The sequence below is a fragment of the Nelumbo nucifera genome, chromosome 7 (genome assembly GCF_055504915.1).
Source record: "Nelumbo nucifera cultivar China Antique chromosome 7, China Antique-T2T, whole genome shotgun sequence".
In the NCBI taxonomy this organism is placed as follows: domain Eukaryota; kingdom Viridiplantae; phylum Streptophyta; class Magnoliopsida; order Proteales; family Nelumbonaceae; genus Nelumbo; species Nelumbo nucifera.
The window spans coordinates 52423576-52444742 of NC_142655.1; the positions used below are offsets into that span (position 1 = coordinate 52423576).

Consider the following 21167-nt stretch of genomic DNA (forward strand, 5'->3'; position numbering starts at 1 on the left):
GTCCAAACATATCGAGCTTGATGTGCATTTTGTTCGGGATTGAGTTGCCAAGCATCGCCTCTCTGTCCATTTTCTCTCTTCCCATGATCAACTTGTTGATATCATGACCAAACCTTTGGGGAAGCTGAGGTTTTCGAGGATCACTAGCAAGTTGAACATTGCCTCCACCTATCCATCTTAGGGGTGAAGGGAAGGGAGATCCATCATATGGATGGCCGAACGTTGCAGGAGGTTGGGCGAAATTTCAAAAATTTTCTTTCTCCCTTCTAGGAATTCTATTCCCTAATTTAGAAAATTGCATTTTCAATGTTCGTTCTTGAAACAGACCGGACCAGATCTGAAACCAAAAGGAAGCAAGTAGGGATATACCTGATACGGAATAACAGTAACTCCCAACATAGGTGTTCATGCCCAAAGAGGTGACCAAAACCCGCCTCTACTGAAGATGACACGGATTATGGTGAGGCAGGATCAACAAAGTGGTTCTTCAGCAAGAATCACACAAGGGGTTGGTGAGCACGACTTTAGATTGTTTCTTCTATAAAGAAACAATATCAAGAACTATTCTTGGTCAGATCCAAAGGTGGAAATCGAACTAGGTAGGGGCGGCAAGAATTGGAGGAGAATTCTGCAAATTGCTAAGTGTTTGAAACTGGCGAATTCACCCCCTATTTATAACCTTCTTTGGATCAGTTTCCTAATCCAATTAGGAAAGAGTTTCTTGATCCAAATCTGATATTTGGATCTGGACTATTAAATGGATAAGACTTATCTTATCCTTTAGCTAATCCTAATCAGATTATAAACCAGAAATGGGCTTTAGGCCCATTTAGTCACATAGCTCACTTTTCCTTTAAATGTTGGCTAGCTTAGCTCTCTTTGTATGGCGTGAGACCCTAGCATTGATCTACACATCGGCCACATGGGTTCAGTCTAACCTCTGTTACAAGGCCTGGCCGAATTCACTACAAAACATAGTGACCCCTGAGTCCATCAGTATGAGCTCTTAATGGGCCCAACATTTACACTAAATGGTCATTGGGTCCAGCCACCTTATGAAAGCCCAAAGACTATGGGCAGATGCAAGATTAACCCATCAGGTATTACCATCAATGGTCTTACACTTAACCTCTCAGCCCATAATGATCAAACACTGCCCGGCAAGAGAGGATCTCTCCCTCGGTTACAAGGTACAGTGTTGCACTATCTACTCACATGGATCCTGAGAATTAAAACCTTTTACATACATTTTGTGAAACCATAATATATATGCAAAACAAATCTCAACAATTTGAAATCAATTGTCAGCAGTTTAGGTTTCCATCAGAGAGAGTGCATTCCCCGATCATTCACTTTGTCCGATAAAGGGGCTAATCCTATCACTATGATCACCCACTTAGGTGAATTCTCGAACTGCTCCAACATACCTGGGTTTTGACCCGGTTAAGGATTTCATTGATTGACATATCAAAGACAGCCCAATCCGACACCTAGTGCAGTACCATAATTGAGTCTAAGGGTCAGGTGTAACATTCCAGTTTTGCCCATTTGTCTCTAAGATCCAAAGCAATACTGGAATTTGGTCTGGTTTCAGAGTTTCAAGCAAACTCACACTACATGTGCTTTGGGTCTTATCCTGGTAGCTTGAGACCAGCCACACCAACCTTCTTAGCAGCACATTAGTGTCAGTCTTGGCAGAATATCCGTCGACTGTGAAAATTCTAAACTAACACGAATCCCATAAGTGTTCAGTTTAAGGGTATTACACAGAAACACACCAAAATAACATGAATCAATTATGCACTTTATTCATTTACAATAAATGTCAATAAGTACATCAATCTGATTGGAGCTAAGGGCATAACTATCTAACAACGGGGGTATTAGGCCACGTCGCACTTTCCACTTTGTATGGACTGTTATATTTGGGTCTCTTTAGAATTCTAGTTTCAATTTACATGTTTATCTCTCTATTCTTATCATTATCTTCTAGTTGTTATTTCTTAATTGTACTTACAAGAGTTATAATACTTTCAAACTCTAAAATAATTTGAGTAAAGTATTTTTAATAAAGTAATTATTTGAATAGGAAATAAATAATTGTTTAAAAACTTACAGAAAATGTTTCCTTAAATAATTATTAGGCTTATATTTTATAGTTATATTCTTATTAGAGAATACCCTTATGTTTTCATATGATGATTATGATATATTTTGTTCATAAAAATCACAAAAAGATGTGATTTTTCATGTATAAATAGCTCATTTAGGCCTTATATTTGATGCTATTGATGTATTTTTATGATTTATTAGAGTATCTATAGTGTTTCCATGTGTTTCCATGCATATCTTAATTTTTCGTTTGTATCCATGCGTATCTAAGGCATATCTAAATATGTCTCTTAAATTTATCTTTCCAATATACTTAGCGTTTCCGATACTTTAAACATTGTATATATTATTACAAAGTAATAAGTGTATATTCCAAGAATAGCTAACGAAGATGCCTAGTGTCTATGTTAGAATGTATGTAGTTGATCTTCTTGTCCCGAGTTTGTCTCTCATGTTAGGGAATACACATGGAAAAGTAGCTGATAGGAATCAAGTCAATGGACATAGCTTCGTAAAAATTACCAATATAAAATTAAGTCAATTTTGTAAATAATATTTTTATTTCTATTAATAATCAATATGATGCTATCTACTTATTTATTGTAAATCAAATTGTTAATACATAATTTATAGAAATATACAATCATAGCATAAAAAATATGAGATCATTAGAATTTCTAATGCATATTATATGCAATTATTATGGAACATAATTTGTTGATGGATAAATTAATTTGATAGGTCATTCATACATCCATCTGATAGTTCTGTTTTACCATTGAAAACCATTTAAAGTAGTTTTTTTTTTTATTTTAATCAAATTTGGATTTCTCCAATTTTTTGGGAAAATCCAAAGATCAATATATTATTGCACTTCAAACATAAAAATAGCTAAATCTATTATTGAAGTATTAAATAAAAAAAAAAAAACTTCCTCTTATTCTTGATTCCAATCAGCTTTTTTATTTTCATTTTTTTAATACAAGGCTTCTAGTGCTTTTGTAGATAGAAATTCTTCCACAAGCATCTACAATGAAAATGGAAAGCTTGAAAGTGAGAAAAATGTACTGTGAAAGTGAATACAACAAACACAATCATTCCGCCAGCACATTGGTTGTGTTGACCTGTATTGTTTATATTGATTGACTAGTATAAAATATATGAGACCAACCAATGTTTTCAAACCACCGTTGATTTGGATGGTCAGACCATTCGGCTTGGGAATTGTTCAAGTAATCGGTTCCGTTTTACCCCAAACCCGATTCTTAGCCAAAAATCATTGAATTGGTCAATGACCCATTAATTCAGGTGGCCAAACCGTTAAACCATTTTCCCATTCAACAGTTTTTGACTGTTTTTTGTTTTAATTATTTTTAATTTTTCAGAACAAGCCATTCATTCGATTTGGATGGTCGAACCGTTGACTTGAAAACCGGTGGCCAGAGTGGTTCCAGTTCCAGGTCCGTTTTTAAAACATTAAGACAAACTCCATTCCATCCGTACCTCCTACCAGTTTGTGAAAATGGACACAACACATCATATATCAGAGGTGTTACACATCGAGACTTCAGATCTTGATTTACTCTTACTCTTAAAGCTCCATTTGTTTTTAAAAGGGGCGTAAAATAGCTCCAATATGAAATGTTCAGTTCTATCTGTGCCCTTGCTTCAGTGAATTCTTTGGTTTCAACCCCTTTTACACCGAGGTTTTGTTTGGTGGCTGCACCTAAATGAAGGAAAATGAATTTTTCAAAAATGACTATTTTACGATGTTTCATTCTATGTATGTAAAATGGCTGCAGAAAACAAAGAACAAAGATTTCCAAAATGTGATTTATAGTTTTAGGAAATTGGCATTCCTAGTAATTTTTCATTCACAATGGAATTACTTAAACCATTCAGGTTCATTTCCAAGTTAAGAGAAAATTTGGAGAAAAAATGGTTTCTTTTCCTGTTCAATACCATTTTTTAAGGAAACCGTTCTTTTTTCATTCTAAACTTGAACTGTTTGCCCTTCCGGGTTGGGTCAGTGGTTCAACCATCGATATCAATTAATTAATTTTTTATGCCATCATTATAAAAAATTGCAAAATAACTTAAAATAATACAGAAAACCGGTTACCCAGTGAGCAGATCATACGAGCCAATGGTTCAACCAATTAGGTCAACAGGTTAGAGTCAACAGCTGTTTGTAATATAACAGGTTAGGGGTTAACCCGAACGGGGATTGTTGAAAACACTGCATTTTTGTGCAGCTTGTAATAACTTAAAAGCAAGGTATCGTGTATTATTTATCCCCTTGCCCAACGGTATTTGGCAATGTTTTGGATCACTTGCCCACACGGATCCTATCCACACCTACCGACAGGACACTACAATTGTACATTAGAAACATCTCCTTGTGGGCAGAGGAGATCCAAAACATTGCTTAATCCAAATCTTCTACCCACAAGAATCCTACTCACGACACTACAGCTGTACATTGAAAACATCTTCCCATGAATAGTAACATGTAAATAGGGAAGATGTGAGCAGATGTGGGTAGGATTATTGTGGATAGATCTGGATTTATATTTTCAAACCGCTGCTCAGCCATGATTCCATGTCAAGTTTTTCAGTTTTTCTTAAAACCCGGGGTTTAATAAAAAAAGTCCAACCTGATCATTGACTCAGGCTGCACATTAAACATTTTGAACAATTATTACCGTTTAGAATGTCATTTCTCAAACTACTTACACTTGTTTTAAGTATTTGTTTAGGTTAGCATTTGATGAGATGCTTAACCAACGAATCCTTGTATTTGTAAAATGACAATTATATCCATGAAAAGCTACCAAAACAGAATACAAAATGAAAAAAAAGGAGATTCATCTACTTGGAATGATTTCTCAGCCTAGAGTCACCTATCAGCACCGTTGGTCATATTGGAGCTCAAATGGACAAGACACGAGATTTTGAGAAAACAATGGGAACAATTTTGTCCCAAAAAATTGGAATAAGTGCTTATTAAGCGAGTACTCATTTTGAAAATAAGCACTTATTCCCTCTTTTGTCGAACACTAATAAGTGTTTATTTTTCACTTGTTGTATAGTTCCATCATTTATTTTAAGTGCTTATAAAATAAGTGCTTAAAATAAGCAATACCAAACAGGGGCTCAGGGGGAAAAAATGGTTTGATAAATTGGTAATTACTTAAAACCTTGTTTGAGAAATTTAAGAAAACATCCACACTCACTGCAATGACCAACCATACCAAAACCATACAACTGAAAAAGCTCTGGACATACGAAATCAGCCTTTTAGAGGGTAAGGGGGACAACAGCCAATTAAGCATTGAAGAAGAGACCAACCCTACTCCAACAAACAAGAAATGCGCAAGTCAATAATCACTTAACTCCATATAGCATGGTAATGAAACACAAATTTTCCAAGCATCTAAAAAGAATAACATCACCCAAACAACTTTTACAGGAAAGAAAAAACAACAAAAAATGTCAAATTATCATGGATCATATTCTTCCTCGTTCTCTGTTTGGTGCAACTGCAACTATATTCTTGAAGTGCAGATTGCACCTCATTTTTGTTCTTTCGGCTCAGTTTGGAAGGAGTATAAATACAAAAATATACAGTACAAATACATACAAAATATAAGATTTTGTACTCAACATATTTATATTTGTACTCCTTCAACTGAGCCATCCCAAAACCCAACTGCATGCAGTCAGAATGTTATTTTTTCTGATGTTGCTACTATACGTGTCAATTGTTTAACATTGACCCTGCTGCTGCCAATGTTAACTCGTTGATTCTGCCATATTTTCCCTGCTATATTGTTCTGTTCACCCCGGGATTCGTTCACACAACATTAGCTGCTTTTTTCCTCTGAGTGCTCCTTGTTCTGCTTGGTTTTCTCAGCCTCAAGTCTCCTCAATGCACTTGAACTGAGCTTCTCACCACTCCTTTCCTCAGGCAAAAGATCCACCACCTCAATCTGTGCGATAAAATTCAGAAATAAATGGATGGATCTAACCAATCAAATTCAGTTCCACAGGTAACTCGTTACTACTTTTTCCTTTCCCAATACTGGTACCCAATAATAAAAATAGTATACAAGTGGTTATGAAAATAAATAAAAAAAACTTGGACGGTGAAAATATTTGAAGTTAATGACAACTGGAAACTACACCTTCAATTGTGGCAGACCTCTCTCAGCTCTCCGCTTGTTGACAGAGATTCCACCACCCAGAGTTTCTTTACTGCATGGCCATATTACCATGAAAATTTGCACAATAGAAATTAGAAAACATCAAGGAATGCCAATGTAGTGTTGCATATAATACCATATACATGCCTACTGCACCGGTCTGATACTTGCCGGATACAATACCATATACTGGTTAGATCAATAACAGTAGGGAAGGAAATTCCATGTTGGTAGTGGGTTAGATCAATAACAATGAGGGTTCATGGGTGTATAGGCATGTAATGGGAGAAATCAAGAAGCCAGAAAGAGAGGTCAACACTACATTTAAGTGAGTTAACAGATCAGAAGATACCTTAGCTAAGCAAGGGGTGTTGAGGAAGCAATTTTTTGGGCTAACCGCTAACATGTACTTAATAAGATGATTGTGGGATTTGGCTCTGGTTAAGAGCTGTGAACTGTTAATTTAATTTCTAAATTAATGAAGGTTGTCTGTTACCAATCAAAAGAATATATCACTGAATAGAAATTTTCCTATGGTCTGCAATCTATCTCAAGGTCCTTTGTGATCATCTCAATCATGTTATCCATGTATGAAATCTAATAATGAAAATATGAAAACATCTTTGTTTAAACGGAATCTAAGTAAATAAATAAATGCGATGTACATTATTGAATAGACCTTCCTATGTAGCTGATTGTGCTTTTCTTTCCATCACCTTTCTTTGTTTTTCTGTGGACCTATTGAACAAGATGTATGGATTACATATGTAGATTGAAAGGCATCGCCTAGGCGACTAGGTGCCCTTGGCTGGGTGCCTCGCCCAATCGCCTTGACTTTTAGCAACTAAGCGCCTGCCTAGGCAACAAAAATGACAAGGTGGGTACCTTTTATAATATCATTTATATTGTTGTATCTTATTAATGTATGTGTTAAAAGATTTTATTGTATGCTATATATATATATATCAACTATACTTTGTTTTAATGTTTTACTACTGAAATTTAAAAGATCAAACGGTTTTAAGGAGAGAATAGGAAAAAATTAACCTCTTTATAATTCTATTATTTCTTGAATATTTATCATATAAAGTTTATAACCTTCTTTAGCTGCTAATTGATATGAAATTGCTCTGTTTAATACTTATTATAGTAGTATCATTTTTGAAAATAATGAAATTAATATATGTAAAAGTTTTTTATCAATTTTCCACATTTTTAGAGGAAATTTAATGTTCTTACTAAAGAGAATTGCTATTTTTTCAATTAATATACATGCTGAATGGTATCCAACAGTTAGTTTTTTATATTATAAAATTTTTATCACGTAGGCGACTAGGCGCCCAAGTGTCGCCCAGAATTGCCTAGACGCCTTGAAAACTATACTTGCCATTATCAATAATATGAAGCATATGTTTTTTGGTAAGCACGAGAAATATGGGTCATCATTTCCTGCCTGGCCTAGCCTAGCCCACAAATTTCCTGGCCTGTTCATGGATTTTGTGTTCAGGCCCAGCACAGGCCAGGCCTGAGCTGCAATATGTGAATACATTACAGATATAATTTATACATGCATATATGTATGTTTTATTTTATATTTTATGATTATATTCTTTATAAAAATTATTAAATGGCAGATAATATATTAGGGTCCATTTGGGTCAGTCAGAACCAGATTTTTTAGAATTGAAATCAGAAGAGTCTATTCCCATAGTCTGTTTGGTTCAGACAGGAATTGGAATCAGAATTGGAATATAAGCTGGAATGGGATTTCATTCCAAAGGGAGGGGAAGGGAATTGTCATTCCCTCAAATGGAGAATGCCATTCCAGCAGGAATGGGAATGGGATTCCGATTCTGCCCAACCAAACAGTTGGAATCAGAACGACCCATTCTGATTCCGATTCCAGACCCCTATTCTGCAAACTAAACAGGCCTTTATATATAATATTTTATATTTATATAAGTTATAATATATTTTATACTTTTATCACATGTCATATAATATAAGATGTTATATATTAAATATAATGTGTAGATTGAAAGCCATTTTTCATTTGTGTCATGTGTGCATGTGTTTTTGCTTCTTCATTCTTGTAAGGGTCTCTTCAGTTTGCAGTTGGAATTGGAATCGGAATGGTCTATTCCCTCTACCTGTTTGGTTGAGATGGGAATTGGAATCAAAATCGGAATCATCTGGAATGGAGTTCCATTCCCATGGAAGGGGCAGAGAATGGTCACTCCCTCAAATGGTTGGAATTGGCATGGACCACTCTGATTCCGATTCCAGACCCCTGTTCTTGTGAACCAATCGGACCCTAAGTTCTAGACATTATCAATAATATGAAAATATATGCTTTTTTTAAGCATGAGAAATAGTGATCATTTCCAGCCTGGCCTGGCCTAACCTAGGCTGCCTAGCCCACAAATTTCCAGGCCTATGCACGAATTTTGTGTTCAGGCCAGCCTGGACTGCAATATATAAATACATTACATATATAATTTATATATGCATAAAATGTATGTTTTATTTTATATTTTATGACTACATTCTATATAAAAATTATAAAATGGCAGGTAATATATTAGATATAATATATCATATAGTATAAAATATTATATATTAAATATAATGCATATAGGGACATGGCCCAAAGCCCTTTCAGGCCCAGAGTTCATGCTGGGCTGGGCCTGGGCTATAGCCCTTAAGCCTGCAAAGGGCCCAGCTTGACCCAGCCCATGATCACCCTAATGAGAAATATACATTTAGTATATATTAGTATTACATATTTATTGATTTAGTCTCGGTTAGATAATGAGAGAAACCACTAAATAGATATTTTATCATTAGCTTCCCATGTTACTAGGAAATCACCTACATGACCAGCCAAGACTACCAGATGGACTCTTCTAGGCACTTTGACAACTACAAGTACACACTGCAAGAACATTGTGCTTGACATCAAAAGCACAATAATGATAAAACGAATGAAAAATTATCAAAATTGTAATACAAATGCAAGTAAATTTCTGCTTCATATTGGGCATATAAAATTTACGTATAACCTAGTAAATAAAATGTTGAGTTTACAGGATACTTAGACACAACAAAAAGCCACATTCATTATGCATAAATATTGTATATGTACCTGACAATAATGGCATCCAAGTTATCATCAACAATTGATGGCCCATATGGATCAATGATAGGTTCAACTTGCACTGTTAGTCCTGGTTTGATGGACTGCAATCATGACCAAAGGAGACAGAGAAATACCATTATTGTCTGCACGTCTTATATCCAAGACAAATATGTACAAATACAAATACAAATATGTACAGTGCAAATATATATTGGCAAATATACATTATTGTCTGTATGTCTAATAGTACATAAAAGCATAATATATTGGCAAGTTAATCCTTAAGGCTTAGTTTGGCAAGAGTACAAATACAAATATGTACATTGCAAATATATACAAAATAATACAAAATACAAGGTTTTGCACTCTACATATTTGTATTTGTATTCTTTCCAAACTGAGCCTAAAGAACATAAGATCTGGTTATACATGCTAATGAAGCAATTTATTGAGTCATGGTTTAACCCAATTATGCATTCTAGTCATTTTAAGGCCTGAAATTGATGAAAAACAAATGCAAGAGAAGGCAATCAGGTAGAATGATGCTTATAATTGCTATCCGGAAAGGCTACATGGTGTATTATGCTTTAAACTTGAAAGATCTCCTTCTAACAAAACAATTTTGATGGGAAATAATCAGAAAGAAACTGTGAATTATTCAGCTACTCCTTTAATCAAGAGGACTTAATAAATAGGAATCCCATAAATTTCCTACAAGGCTGAATCTCATTAATCCCAAATACAGCATCAAGGACCTCTAGTACTTACCATAACTAGATTTTGGAACATCCAATGAAAACTAACAGAATGTAGTGTCATCATTTCATCCTCCCCATTTATGAGTTTAGTGTTGATATATAGGATTCAATATTTCTATATGCTCTTGCTATCTAAATATAACAAATTACATAAAGAATTCCTGTTTTTCTATGTCAGTTATGAAAAAATAAGAGTTTTGGGGCATTTATAACTAGGCCAGCTGGGCATTTATAGAGGGAGTCAGTTATGCTATCAGAAGAGTATAAGAAGGGGCTTTGGGGGATAGGGGGTGGCATGTTTTTCTTTGAGTAAAGAATATTGTGAGTGTTTGGGAGAGCCTGCGGTCTCTCGAAGAACCGACCAACTGTTAATGTTTTCTGCTGAATGAATACTAGTCTCTTTTGTTGATGTTCAAGTGTATGAATACTGTTGTAAGTCTGTGAACTACGTGTCAAATTTCTGGGTCATATCAAAACCAAAAATAAAATAAAGTTGTAATGATTTTTTTTATCAATAACATAATTCAATATTATTAAGAGAAATCAAGAATACAAACAAGCTTAACGGAGAGATAAAAAGACTTAACTCTCCCCCATATTACAAGAACATTACAGAATAGCCCAAAACAATTGACCCCTACCCACACCCTGTTTTTCCAAGAAATCAGCAAAGGTATTTGTGGTTCTTTTCACCCAAAGAACCTGGGTGTCCATTCCCCTCAACAGCCACATAACCTCTCTTCTCTCATTTGCATAGATCCAAAATCCATTACCTTTCCTCAACCAATTTAACACTAGCCGTGAGTCTCCTTCAATAATCAATTTTTGGATGTTCAACTCCTTCGCTTTCCTTAGTCCTACTAACAAAGCAAACATTTCAGCTCTCAGAGAGTCCCCCCAACCCAATGGGACCAGAATATATAGCAACCACCTTCCCACTTTCATCTCTGATTACACCCCCAACACTTGATGGACCTAGGTTGCCTTCACTGTTCCCATCAAAGTTTAACTTCAAGAACCCCGGGGATGGGGGAGACCACACGGGACACACCAAAGATCTAGTCAGCACAAAGGAGGCAACTTCCTTCCAACTGTTCAACAGCATACTCGTAGAGACATCAACAAACATCTCCAAAGTGTCCAACATATGGCAGCTTATGGCAGCTTTCAAACACAGTGTCCAGCACAAAGGAGGCAACTTTCTTTCTTTCCTTCTTTCTCAGAGAAGGTTCTTTGATTCCTTTCTTCCCACAGTGTCCAGCATATGGCAGCTTTCAAACATCTCCACATGATTTTACCTCTTTTTTTCGGCCACCTAAAGAAAGAAGCAGCAAACAAACCTTGTATGCTTGAGGGAGAGGACCACATGCAACCAAATAAATCCATAAAGCAAATCCAAATAGCAGAACTGAAAGGGCACGAAACCAGTAGGTGGTAGGGGCTTTCACCATTAACCTTGCACAAGATGCACCAATGAGAAGACAAGCACTTATTAGGCCTTTTCCTTTGGAGAATATCACATTATTACATCTTTCCAAGAAGGCTTCCCAACAAAAAGCTCCAATCCTCGGAGGGATCGGTTTACCCCAAACTTCCTTCACAGGAAAATTCTAGAGGCTACTATTAGCAGAGTACACCAATGATTAAAAATGAGGCACAGGAAAAGAAACCAAAGGGGTTTAAGGTCCAAATCCTATTATCCCTTTTTGATGGGTCTAGAACCACCCCATTCAAAATCTGGACTAACTCCATAGCATCATTCCCTAAGACCTCTTCTAAAACCCAAACCCAAATCAAACCCAAAAGTAGACTCAGAAGGGACCAAAAAAGAAGACACAAGTTCCCCTTTAAACTGAGAGATGGAGAATAAGGATGGAAACGTATCTTTCAATGGAACTTCTCCCACCCAAAGGTTTTCCAAGAACTTCACCTGGTTGCCAGAGCAAAGGTCATACTTGATGTGTTGCAAGAACGAAGGGAGAATGGCATGTATGGACTTCCGGGCGGAAGTTCTAGTAGTCCTTGCCACCAGTCCAAAGTCCCACCCATCATCAGCAAGCCCATGTATACTCAGAATCACCATAGCCCACAACTTATTTTTGTCCCCTGTTAACCTCCATAACCACTTCCCCAAAAGAGCTTCATTTCTGTTCCTAATGTTTCCTAGCTCCAAACCACCTTCTCCCTACTTCTGGAGACGATCTCCCACTTCACCCTATGGTCTTTCTTGTCCTCCCCTGGGTCCCATAAGAAATCCCTCATCATCTTCTCAAACCTTTTACTTACACCCTCAGGGATCCTTAAAACAGATAAAGAGTACACTAGCAAGCTAGCCAAAGTGGACTGAATCAAAGTGATTCTGCCCCCCAAGGATAAGTAATTCTTCTTCCAAGAAACCAGCCTTTTAGTGAATCTGTCAACTACTGGGCTCCAAAATCTATCATTCCCCAAGTTGTCCCCAAGAGGCAACCCCAAATACTTCAATGGCCATTGAGAAACCTCACACCCCAAAATTTCAGCCCTTTCTCTCTTCTCACTCTCCTCCATGTTAATCTCCACTACACAACTCTTATAAAAATTCACCTTCAGATTTGATACTTTTCAAATTTTGCACTACCATCTTCAAATTCCTAACCCACCCCACCTCCTCCCCATCACAAAACAAAATTGTATCATTAGCAAATTGCAAGTGAGTGATAGGTATTCCATCTCTTCCAACCTTCCAACCCTTCACTAGATTCTTGGAGTCTGCCTTTTCTATTAGTCTCCCCAACACATTTGCAATCAAGGTAAAGAGGAAGGGAGAGAAAGGGTCACCTTGTCTAATTCCCCTAAGAGCTGGAAAGTGATCCACAACTGTCCCATTCACCAATATGGAATAGTGACAACTCTCAAGACACCCTAAGATCCACTTACACCATTTCACCCCAAATCCAAAGCACTCCATCACTTGCATTAAGAAGGACCAATAAACCATATCATAAGCTTTCTCCAGATCCATCTTGCAAATAATCCCTTTCTTTCATCTCCTCCACACATCCATTTGCAATTAAAATTTGATCAACAATCTACCTCTTACCCACAAAAGCCCCTTGATTTTGTGAGACTATGCTTTGTAGTACCTCCCTAATTCTTCAAGACAAGACCTAAGCCACAACCTTATACAAGCTATTCACTAGACTGATAGGTCTAAAATCTCTTGGTTGACAAGCTCCAGCTTTCTTTGGGACTAGAGCAATAAATGTAGAGTTCAATCCCGAATTTATCACCCCTCCCAAAAAATTCATCAAACACTTTCATAATATCCTGGTTTAGAATCTCCCAACAATCTTGATAGAAAGCCATAGTAAACCATCCAAGCCCTAGTGCTTTAGGTCTGTCCATCGCCTCCTTGATGCAACCATCATCCCCATCCACTCTCTGAGCATCTATGAATACTCTTCACCACTTTGTGCCAAAGCCTATCTCGCTCCAAAGGCCACTGCAACAACCACTTCCCTAAAAAACCTGAATTCCTTTTAAGCACATTCCCTAGCCCTAATCCTCCTTCCTCTTTGCTTCTACCTACAACCTCCCAACTAATTAATTGGTCTTTTTCACCTTCTCCCGGTTCCCAAAGAAAATCTCTCATCACTTTTCAAGTTTCTTCACTTCCTTGAGCGGTATCCTAAAGATAGAGAGGTAGTAAGTAGGTAGGTTCGTGAGGATAGCTCTTGTCAAGGTAATCCTCCCACCAAATGAGATAATTTTTCTTCCACAAAGATAATCTCTTTTCAAGCTTCTCTATGACTGGGGTCCAAAATTACTCTCCCTAGGGTTTGCCCCTAACAAAACCCTAAATAGGACATAGACCAGGAAGAAATGGAGAAATCAAGACAATCTACAACAGCCTCAACCTCCTTAAAGTCCAAATTGATTATGGCTATACAGCTCTTTTCGAAATTGATTTTCAAATTGAAAACTCCTTCGATGGCTCTAATCATCCCTTTCAAGTTTCCCACCTTCTCACTATAGCCTCCATCATAGAAAATCATCAAGTCACCCACAAACTAAAGATGAGTTACTGGAATTCGGTTTGTGCCTATTCTCCATCCCCTTATCACATATTCCCTATCAACCCTTGTCTAATACCCCTACTAGCTAGAAAAAAATCCCTTACCAATTACCACCCCATTACTAGGATGGAGTAGTGACAAGAGTTAACACAACCAAACACCCAACTACACCATCTTTTCCCAAACCTACACTTCCTCAAAACCTCTACTAGGAACTGCCAGTCCACCAAGTCATAGGCTTTCTCAAGATTGACCTTACAGAAAAAGTCTCTTTTCTTAGACCTCTTCATCTCCTCCACACATTTGTTGGCAATCAGGATCTGGTTAATTATTTGTCGTCCTTGAATGAATGCCCCTTGGGCCTAACAAATGATGAAGGAAAGGATTTCTTTAATCCTCAAAGACAAGACCTTGGCCAAGATTTTGCAAATACTAGTCACCAAACTAATTAACCGTGGATGGATAGCACAAGAAAGTAGCATTTATACCGTGGATGACTATATGCTTATCTACAAACTCATTAAAAACCTTATAAAGATCATTTTTTATCACCTCCCAACAATCTTGGTAAAAGGCCATTGTAAAACCATCTAGGCATGGAGCTTTAGATCCACCCATTAAGAACACTACCTTCCTAATCTCTTCTTCCTCAAAATTTCTTTCCAGCCACCTAACCTGATCTTCATCCAATCTTGGCCAATCTACCCCTTCCATTTCCAACCTCTCATCCAAGTGTCTTCCATAAATCGATTTAAAATGATCCACAAACTTCTTGGCAATATCTCCTACACTAGAGATAGGGATATAGAACCCATTCACTAGAGTGAATTCTCCCTTCTAGAGGACAAATTATAAGAATGAACAAGTAAAAATACCTGTCATATGGTCTAAAGCACCCAAATCAATAAGCCAAAAAGTAGGTGAAGTGGTAGTGGCATGACAGGCAAAGGAAGAATTGCCTTACTTAGCAAAAGCTGTGAAAAGACCAACACCAATAGGATCAGTGGTACTAGTTTTGTTGTTGTTTTGCAACCTGGAAAGAAGTTGACTGAGCTTATCTGTTTTAGCCCTGACAGCAGTTAAAGATTCCCCATGGCTAGGACCCACAGGTTGAATTGTAGCTGAACTCTTTGAACTAGTAGCAACATGAGCACCACCTTTCTTGCCTCCTTTAAATTTTGTTGGTTTCAATTCAGGGTGTAATTTCCAACACCCATCCCTTGTATGTTTAGGTCTCTTACAATAATCATGCACAACCTCATCACCGTCAATGATTTGAAGCTCCGTTGAACTACTACTAAACTTGTGCTTAGAATACACCACCATGGCTGGATATTCAATAGGATGAGATCGCATCATATCTTCCCTTCTACTTTCTTCACCTTGAACCAAAGAGTAAGCAGCTGAAAGTGTGACAACATTGTTACTAAGAATATATTATCATGTAAAATCATATTTAGGATTCAGCCCAGTCAAAAATTCAAAAACCCTAAGCTTCTCATTGTGTTTCCTACATTACCCTCCATGAAAGGAATCTCTACACTCGAGTTCCTCAAGATGATCAATTTCCTTCCATAGTGACTGAAGAGCAGAAAAAAAAATAATACCACTGATTTCTCCCCATCAAAGATTGTTGGCTTCTCTACAAAGCTAATAACATTAGAAGTATTGTGAACTTGGGAGTAAGTAGCATAAACTCTACCCCATATGTTTTTTTGTCATTGACAGGAACATTTAGTTCCTAGCAATGTGTGGCTGCATAGAGCCTACCAGCCACATCATAATTGTATGGTCCTCCTGCTTCCATCTAGGGAACATGGGATCTTCAAGAGACGGCTTCTTCTCGTCTCCAGTTAGATAACACATCTTCCCATGCCTAGCAATTTTTTGTGAATTGAGAGCATTCTAGAAAATTGATTTCCATCAAGTTTGACTAAGGTAAGTTCAAGACTAGGACTGTCACCAAGTCCAAACAAGTTTTCAGATATCTCCTTAGAACTATCACTACTTTTGAACTCCTCCGTACTCGTCATTGAAGCTTCCCAACACACACGCCACACAAACACCAACAGTGGCTTCCAACAACCACCACCAATCTACAAAAGCAGATAAAATACAAGCAGAGCTTGGGTGAAAAATATGAGGAAGGAAAAAGCTTACGAGAAGCTCAATATCCCACCAGATCAAGTGAAACCACTTTTGGTTAGGTGAGTTCAGAAATATCACAAAGACCATACAATACAAGAATCACATATTCAAAAACAAAAATCAGTAGCACCAAAGATCATTTCAAAGGCAAGACTGTTTTTTCGATTTTCTAAGAAAAAACCCTAAAAAATATGAAATCCACGACAACTGGTATGGAACCTTCACCAAAATCTGTCTAAAATCATACTTGAATAAATCCTAGGATTTCCAGCACCCAACAGAAACGTCAACTGTACAGCTTGCTAATGTCAACAGTCAGCAATAATGATGTTAGCAGTCTGCCATACTCCTGTGAATCGAACCTTCCTCTAGGGAGAGCTATGATACCAAGAAGGTTTACAGAAAGAAAGGATAAAAGAAAAGGATGAAAGAAAAAGAAGAAAGGAAAGAGAGAAGAGAGAAGAGGAAATATTCGAAGAGAAAGATTTGGAACCAAAAAAGAAGTTGGGAATACCCCCTTTCATTAGAATTTAAGGGACAAGAATGCCCCTTGAACAACCAGATTACTCACACAACAAACCCCTTGTTTAGCCAAGCAGTCAGCCATCCCATGTAGTTCTTTATAACCTGCTTTCCAGGTTACCATTTAAGATGAATAATAATGTTAAAATATATTGAGAAATCTCCCTGAATTTTACCTCTATGTAGTTCTTTACAGCCTTCATCCGCATCTCAAAGGGTTCGATCATGTGTGCCAGCTATAGGAAAGCAAACAAATAATTTGTTTTTTTACTTCTCTTTTATTGAAGAACTATCAATTGTGAAACCATAAATTAGATGAATTACAAAATATAAAACCCAACCTCTTTCTTGACCAGCATTGGTCCGTCACACACTCCCACCACAACCCGATCCTTGGCTAACTCTGCTGATGCCTAACCAAAAGGTCCAAAACCATTTCAAGTTTCTCAGCATCTAAGAAACAAATAGTTCCCAAATTGATTGAATTCAAACAATTTACAAACTTTTTGAAGGCAAAATGGAGCATTTGAACTACCTTCAAAAGATGTCGATGTCCATCATGCAATCGATCAAAAGTTCCTCCAAGTACAACAGCACCATAAGTTCCATTACCAATCCCAACCTTGGAAGATTCCTTCATTCCAAAGCCCACCTCATTCGAACCCATTGCTACATAAACAATAAAACATAAAAACATCTAAGGAACTATAATTTTTTTTTTTATCAATAACACTTTCATTAATTCATCAGTAGAAAATTTACAAGTGGAAGACAAACACACTTATCTTCCAAGAGTCACAAATAACTTCAAGAAAGGAAAGAAGAAAATACAAAGATACAAGGAAATCTATACAAAGAAACCCCATATAAAAATCTATACTACTATTAAAAGTACGAATGAAAATGCGAAGCTTTTGTTTGACTAAAATACCTCTTTTTTTAATTTGGTTCCTCTCAAACTATGAAGTAAAGAAAGGTAATTTGAACTACTACTTTTCACCCATTCAATTTCCTCTCACTACATCTTACATTTAAAGTATTAACTCTTATTATATTACATTGAATACTGCTCTTGACTAAAACACCCCTATTACTGAATTTGGTCATTCTCTAATCTTGGAGGCAAAAAATGTAATTTGAGCTACCACTTTTCATCTCATTCATTCCCTTCTCATTAAGTCTTACAGTTAAGGTATTAACTTTCATTTTTTTATAGGAAACAGTAATTTTCATTAACTTTAAAGAAAACTAGTACAATTGTCACCTTCATAAGAAAGGACCACTCAACATAAATGCGAACGTCAAAAAAATATCCCTCTCTGGCAGTTCACTTCATGGCCGAATTTACGGAGTCGCCACCCATCAGAATACATAACTGAGAGTGATGGGCCTCGTAGAATTGGATTTCACAAAATACATCGTGACTCCATACCATTTAGCCAGGACAAGGCCATTCTAGGTAAGTTGAGAAAGAGAGAGGGAAGGGGTTAGGTGGGTCAGTGTGAATACTGGATTTCCTTTCTCTGATTTTTTTAATTAATTTTATTTCTAAAACAAAGAAATACTGCAGCTCAGCGGATGGGGAATCCATATTTTCTAGCAAATTAGAAGGGTGTTATTGAAAACGCATTCCCCTCCCTCTCCTTCAGACCAACCCCTTTTGGACGCAGGGACCTGTGCAAAAGGGTGAGAATCCCCACCCCTTTTCTATCAGAATCCCCACCTTCGGACTCGGTTGATAAGTCTGAGGAGTGGAGAGAGTGAGACAACCTCCTTCTCCGAATGCCATATAATACACGATTCTTAAGCTTAAATAAAGAAATCAAAGCTACATTATTCATACTTTATTATTCAACCAGCAGAAAAAGACTAAAAAATAAAAAAGGGTGAGGTAGAAGATTTACCTCTTGTGACCTTCACAAGGAACAACGATGCCGGTATTCGCAGGACTAGCGAAGCTTGGGTTCGGAGAGCTCGATGAATTATATGGAACTCGTAGTTCGGCAGTTCGGTAGTGGCAGTGGGAGCAGGTCGACAGCAGAGAAGTGGTAGGTTGAAACTTCAACGGCAGAGCTGTGGTAGGTCGACGGCAGAGCCAGTCGAAGATCCGCCGGACGAAGGATGATGGCCCCGGAAGGGAGATGGGGATCGTGGATTTTGCTTTGAATCGCCGCTCTTCTCTCTCTGTCAGACTTTCTTCCTCTCTTTCTCAGTTTTCATTAGATTTTATTAGTTTCTTCCTCTCTTCTCTCAGTCTCTTTCTCTTGAAACTCTCTCTCGCCTTCCTATTTTTCTTTCGCCCCTCTCTCGGTCTCTCCTGAAACTCTTTCTCTCCAATTCTCAATTCGGCAGCTCGAAGGAAAAACTCTTAGAGATTTCCCCCTTCCAAACTCCTCTCCTTCAGTCCCAATTTTCTCTCTCTCGAAACTCTCTCCCTCTTTCGAAACTTTCTCCTCTCCCTTCGGCCGCTATTCTCTTACGTGGCGTTTCATCTGAAATGCGAAGTGAAGTTTGAAAAGTTAAAAAGATAAGGAACTTTTGACCTCTAATATCAATAAGAATAATATATTTAATAAAACTTTAAAAATAAATTAACTTTTTCAAAATAATATCATAAAAAGGATAATAGCAAAATTACTGTTCATCAAAAAATAATATCATCAGAGTCGTCCGCTGCCGCCTCCGGCACGTCTTCGACTATGCCTCTGACTGTCGTCTTCGGTGATCGAAAAAGCGTCGCTGATAATCGGTCGATGCATGATCCAGAAAGCGTCTCAGACTAGTTTAAAATCCAACAGTCATCTCGTCCGTTGGGTACTGTTGCTCATCTCCTCTGTGTTCATACGAACGGTCTTTTTAGAGCCTTCACGATCTTTTCCACCTCTTTCGTATTTCAAATTTCAGGAATTCTCTGATTTTAAACTCGTAGCACTATCAACCGATATCTTTTCTTCATTCTTTCCTCCAACAGGCGAGAATTGACTATGACGAATGGTAGTTACATTTGTAGTATGGTTGAGAAAATGCTTCTGCTTTCTAGAAGAAAAACAATTGCAATCAGTGGATTTTCTCAGCACACCAATAGATAGGTTTCTAAAGTACAATAAACTCTGTAAAGCAAACACCCGAAGAACCGAGGACCAAAGTTGAGGGGAGGAAACGAAAGAAACCCATCAAACCAGAAAGAAGAGGAGACCCAGTTGAAGAATCAAAAAGCCCAACACAAATTTAAAGAAAGGTAGAAGATTCGATTCAGACAATACTGGAATGAGAAATGAAAATGAAGATAAGGATGTGGCCTTTGTCCTTTGAAGGCAAGATGAAAATCAACACAAGCCGGCCATGTGAATTGCTTGTCATTCCTCTTGTCCTTAACATCTGATACAAAGCACCGTCGATAACCTCTTCTCTTCTTCTCCCTCCAAAGTCTTTGTCCATCACCACTGCCAAAAACTCTTGCATGCCAACCAAGAAAGCAACCTTTTGCAACTAAGCCTGCTAGGTTTCAATCTCCCCTCTCTGCCAGCAAGATACATGCTCTCGTGTTCCCTGCTTCGTCAACAAAACTGGAAAGAATGATTAGCCGCTCCAAGCTTCGACAAGCATATCTCTTGTTGGCTCTAGCACAAGTGCATTTGAGTATAGCGAATGAGAGAGGGTAACATCCAGGTTCAGGAGAGGGGAGTGGCAAATGGCAATACCTGGTTCTGACAGATTTACCCACTTGGCGAGTCCAGTTGGTTTGTTCCACCGAAAAAATGTCTATTTGGTTCTGGTTCAATAACCACGTTGATGTAGTTCAGGAGTCAAGACTCCAGGCTCAAGATTCAAAACTGGTCTGAGACCAGTCATAATAAAATAAAGCAAATTTGTTGGGTAAAATTAGTTGGTCGAGCTCAAGAAATTTTCTTAACAGTTGTTTTTCATTGGGTTTCTCTCATCGTTCAAGTTTCATTCACTGAATACAGAGTCTCTAGGAGGAAGATAAAAAATTGCCCCCATATGCTAGAAACCCTACAATTTTTCTATTTTATAGAAGCTCTGAATACGGAACAAACTTTTAACATTTGAAATGCTTTGTTTTTATTATTTTACCCCTACAATAGACAATTTGGTAAATTTAAGCTGAATTTATACTATTTCAAATAAAATAATTTATTAAATTCAAAATAATATTAAAATCATACAAAAAAATAATAAAATATATAATAATTAAGAAAAAAATTAA

At 37.2% G+C, this 21167-nt stretch overlaps 1 protein-coding gene across 2 annotated transcripts; it reads right to left on the reverse strand.

Annotated features, from left to right (window-relative positions):
• Window positions 1–5484: 5484 nt before the first annotated feature.
• On the reverse strand, window positions 5485–20880 carry COAD (4-phosphopantetheine adenylyltransferase). Of its 2 annotated transcripts, none has more exons than XM_088891966.1 (9): window positions 20641–20880; window positions 19578–20488; window positions 18844–19431; window positions 17475–17608; window positions 17281–17352; window positions 17116–17175; window positions 9463–9557; window positions 6300–6369; window positions 5485–6104 (listed from the first exon to the last, which is right to left on the reverse strand). In XM_088891966.1, exons 4-9 carry the CDS (start codon window positions 17604–17606, stop codon window positions 5979–5981), a joined length of 555 nt encoding a protein of 184 aa, XP_088748092.1. In that variant the 5' UTR covers window positions 17607–17608; window positions 18844–19431; window positions 19578–20488; window positions 20641–20880; the 3' UTR covers window positions 5485–5978. The 2 variants fall into 2 exon arrangements, with proteins under 2 accessions (XP_088748092.1, XP_088748093.1); XM_088891967.1 differs by lacking the exon at window positions 20641–20880 and having other exon boundaries at window positions 19578–19975; window positions 20203–20594.
• Between the last annotated feature and the right edge of the window lie 287 nt (window positions 20881–21167).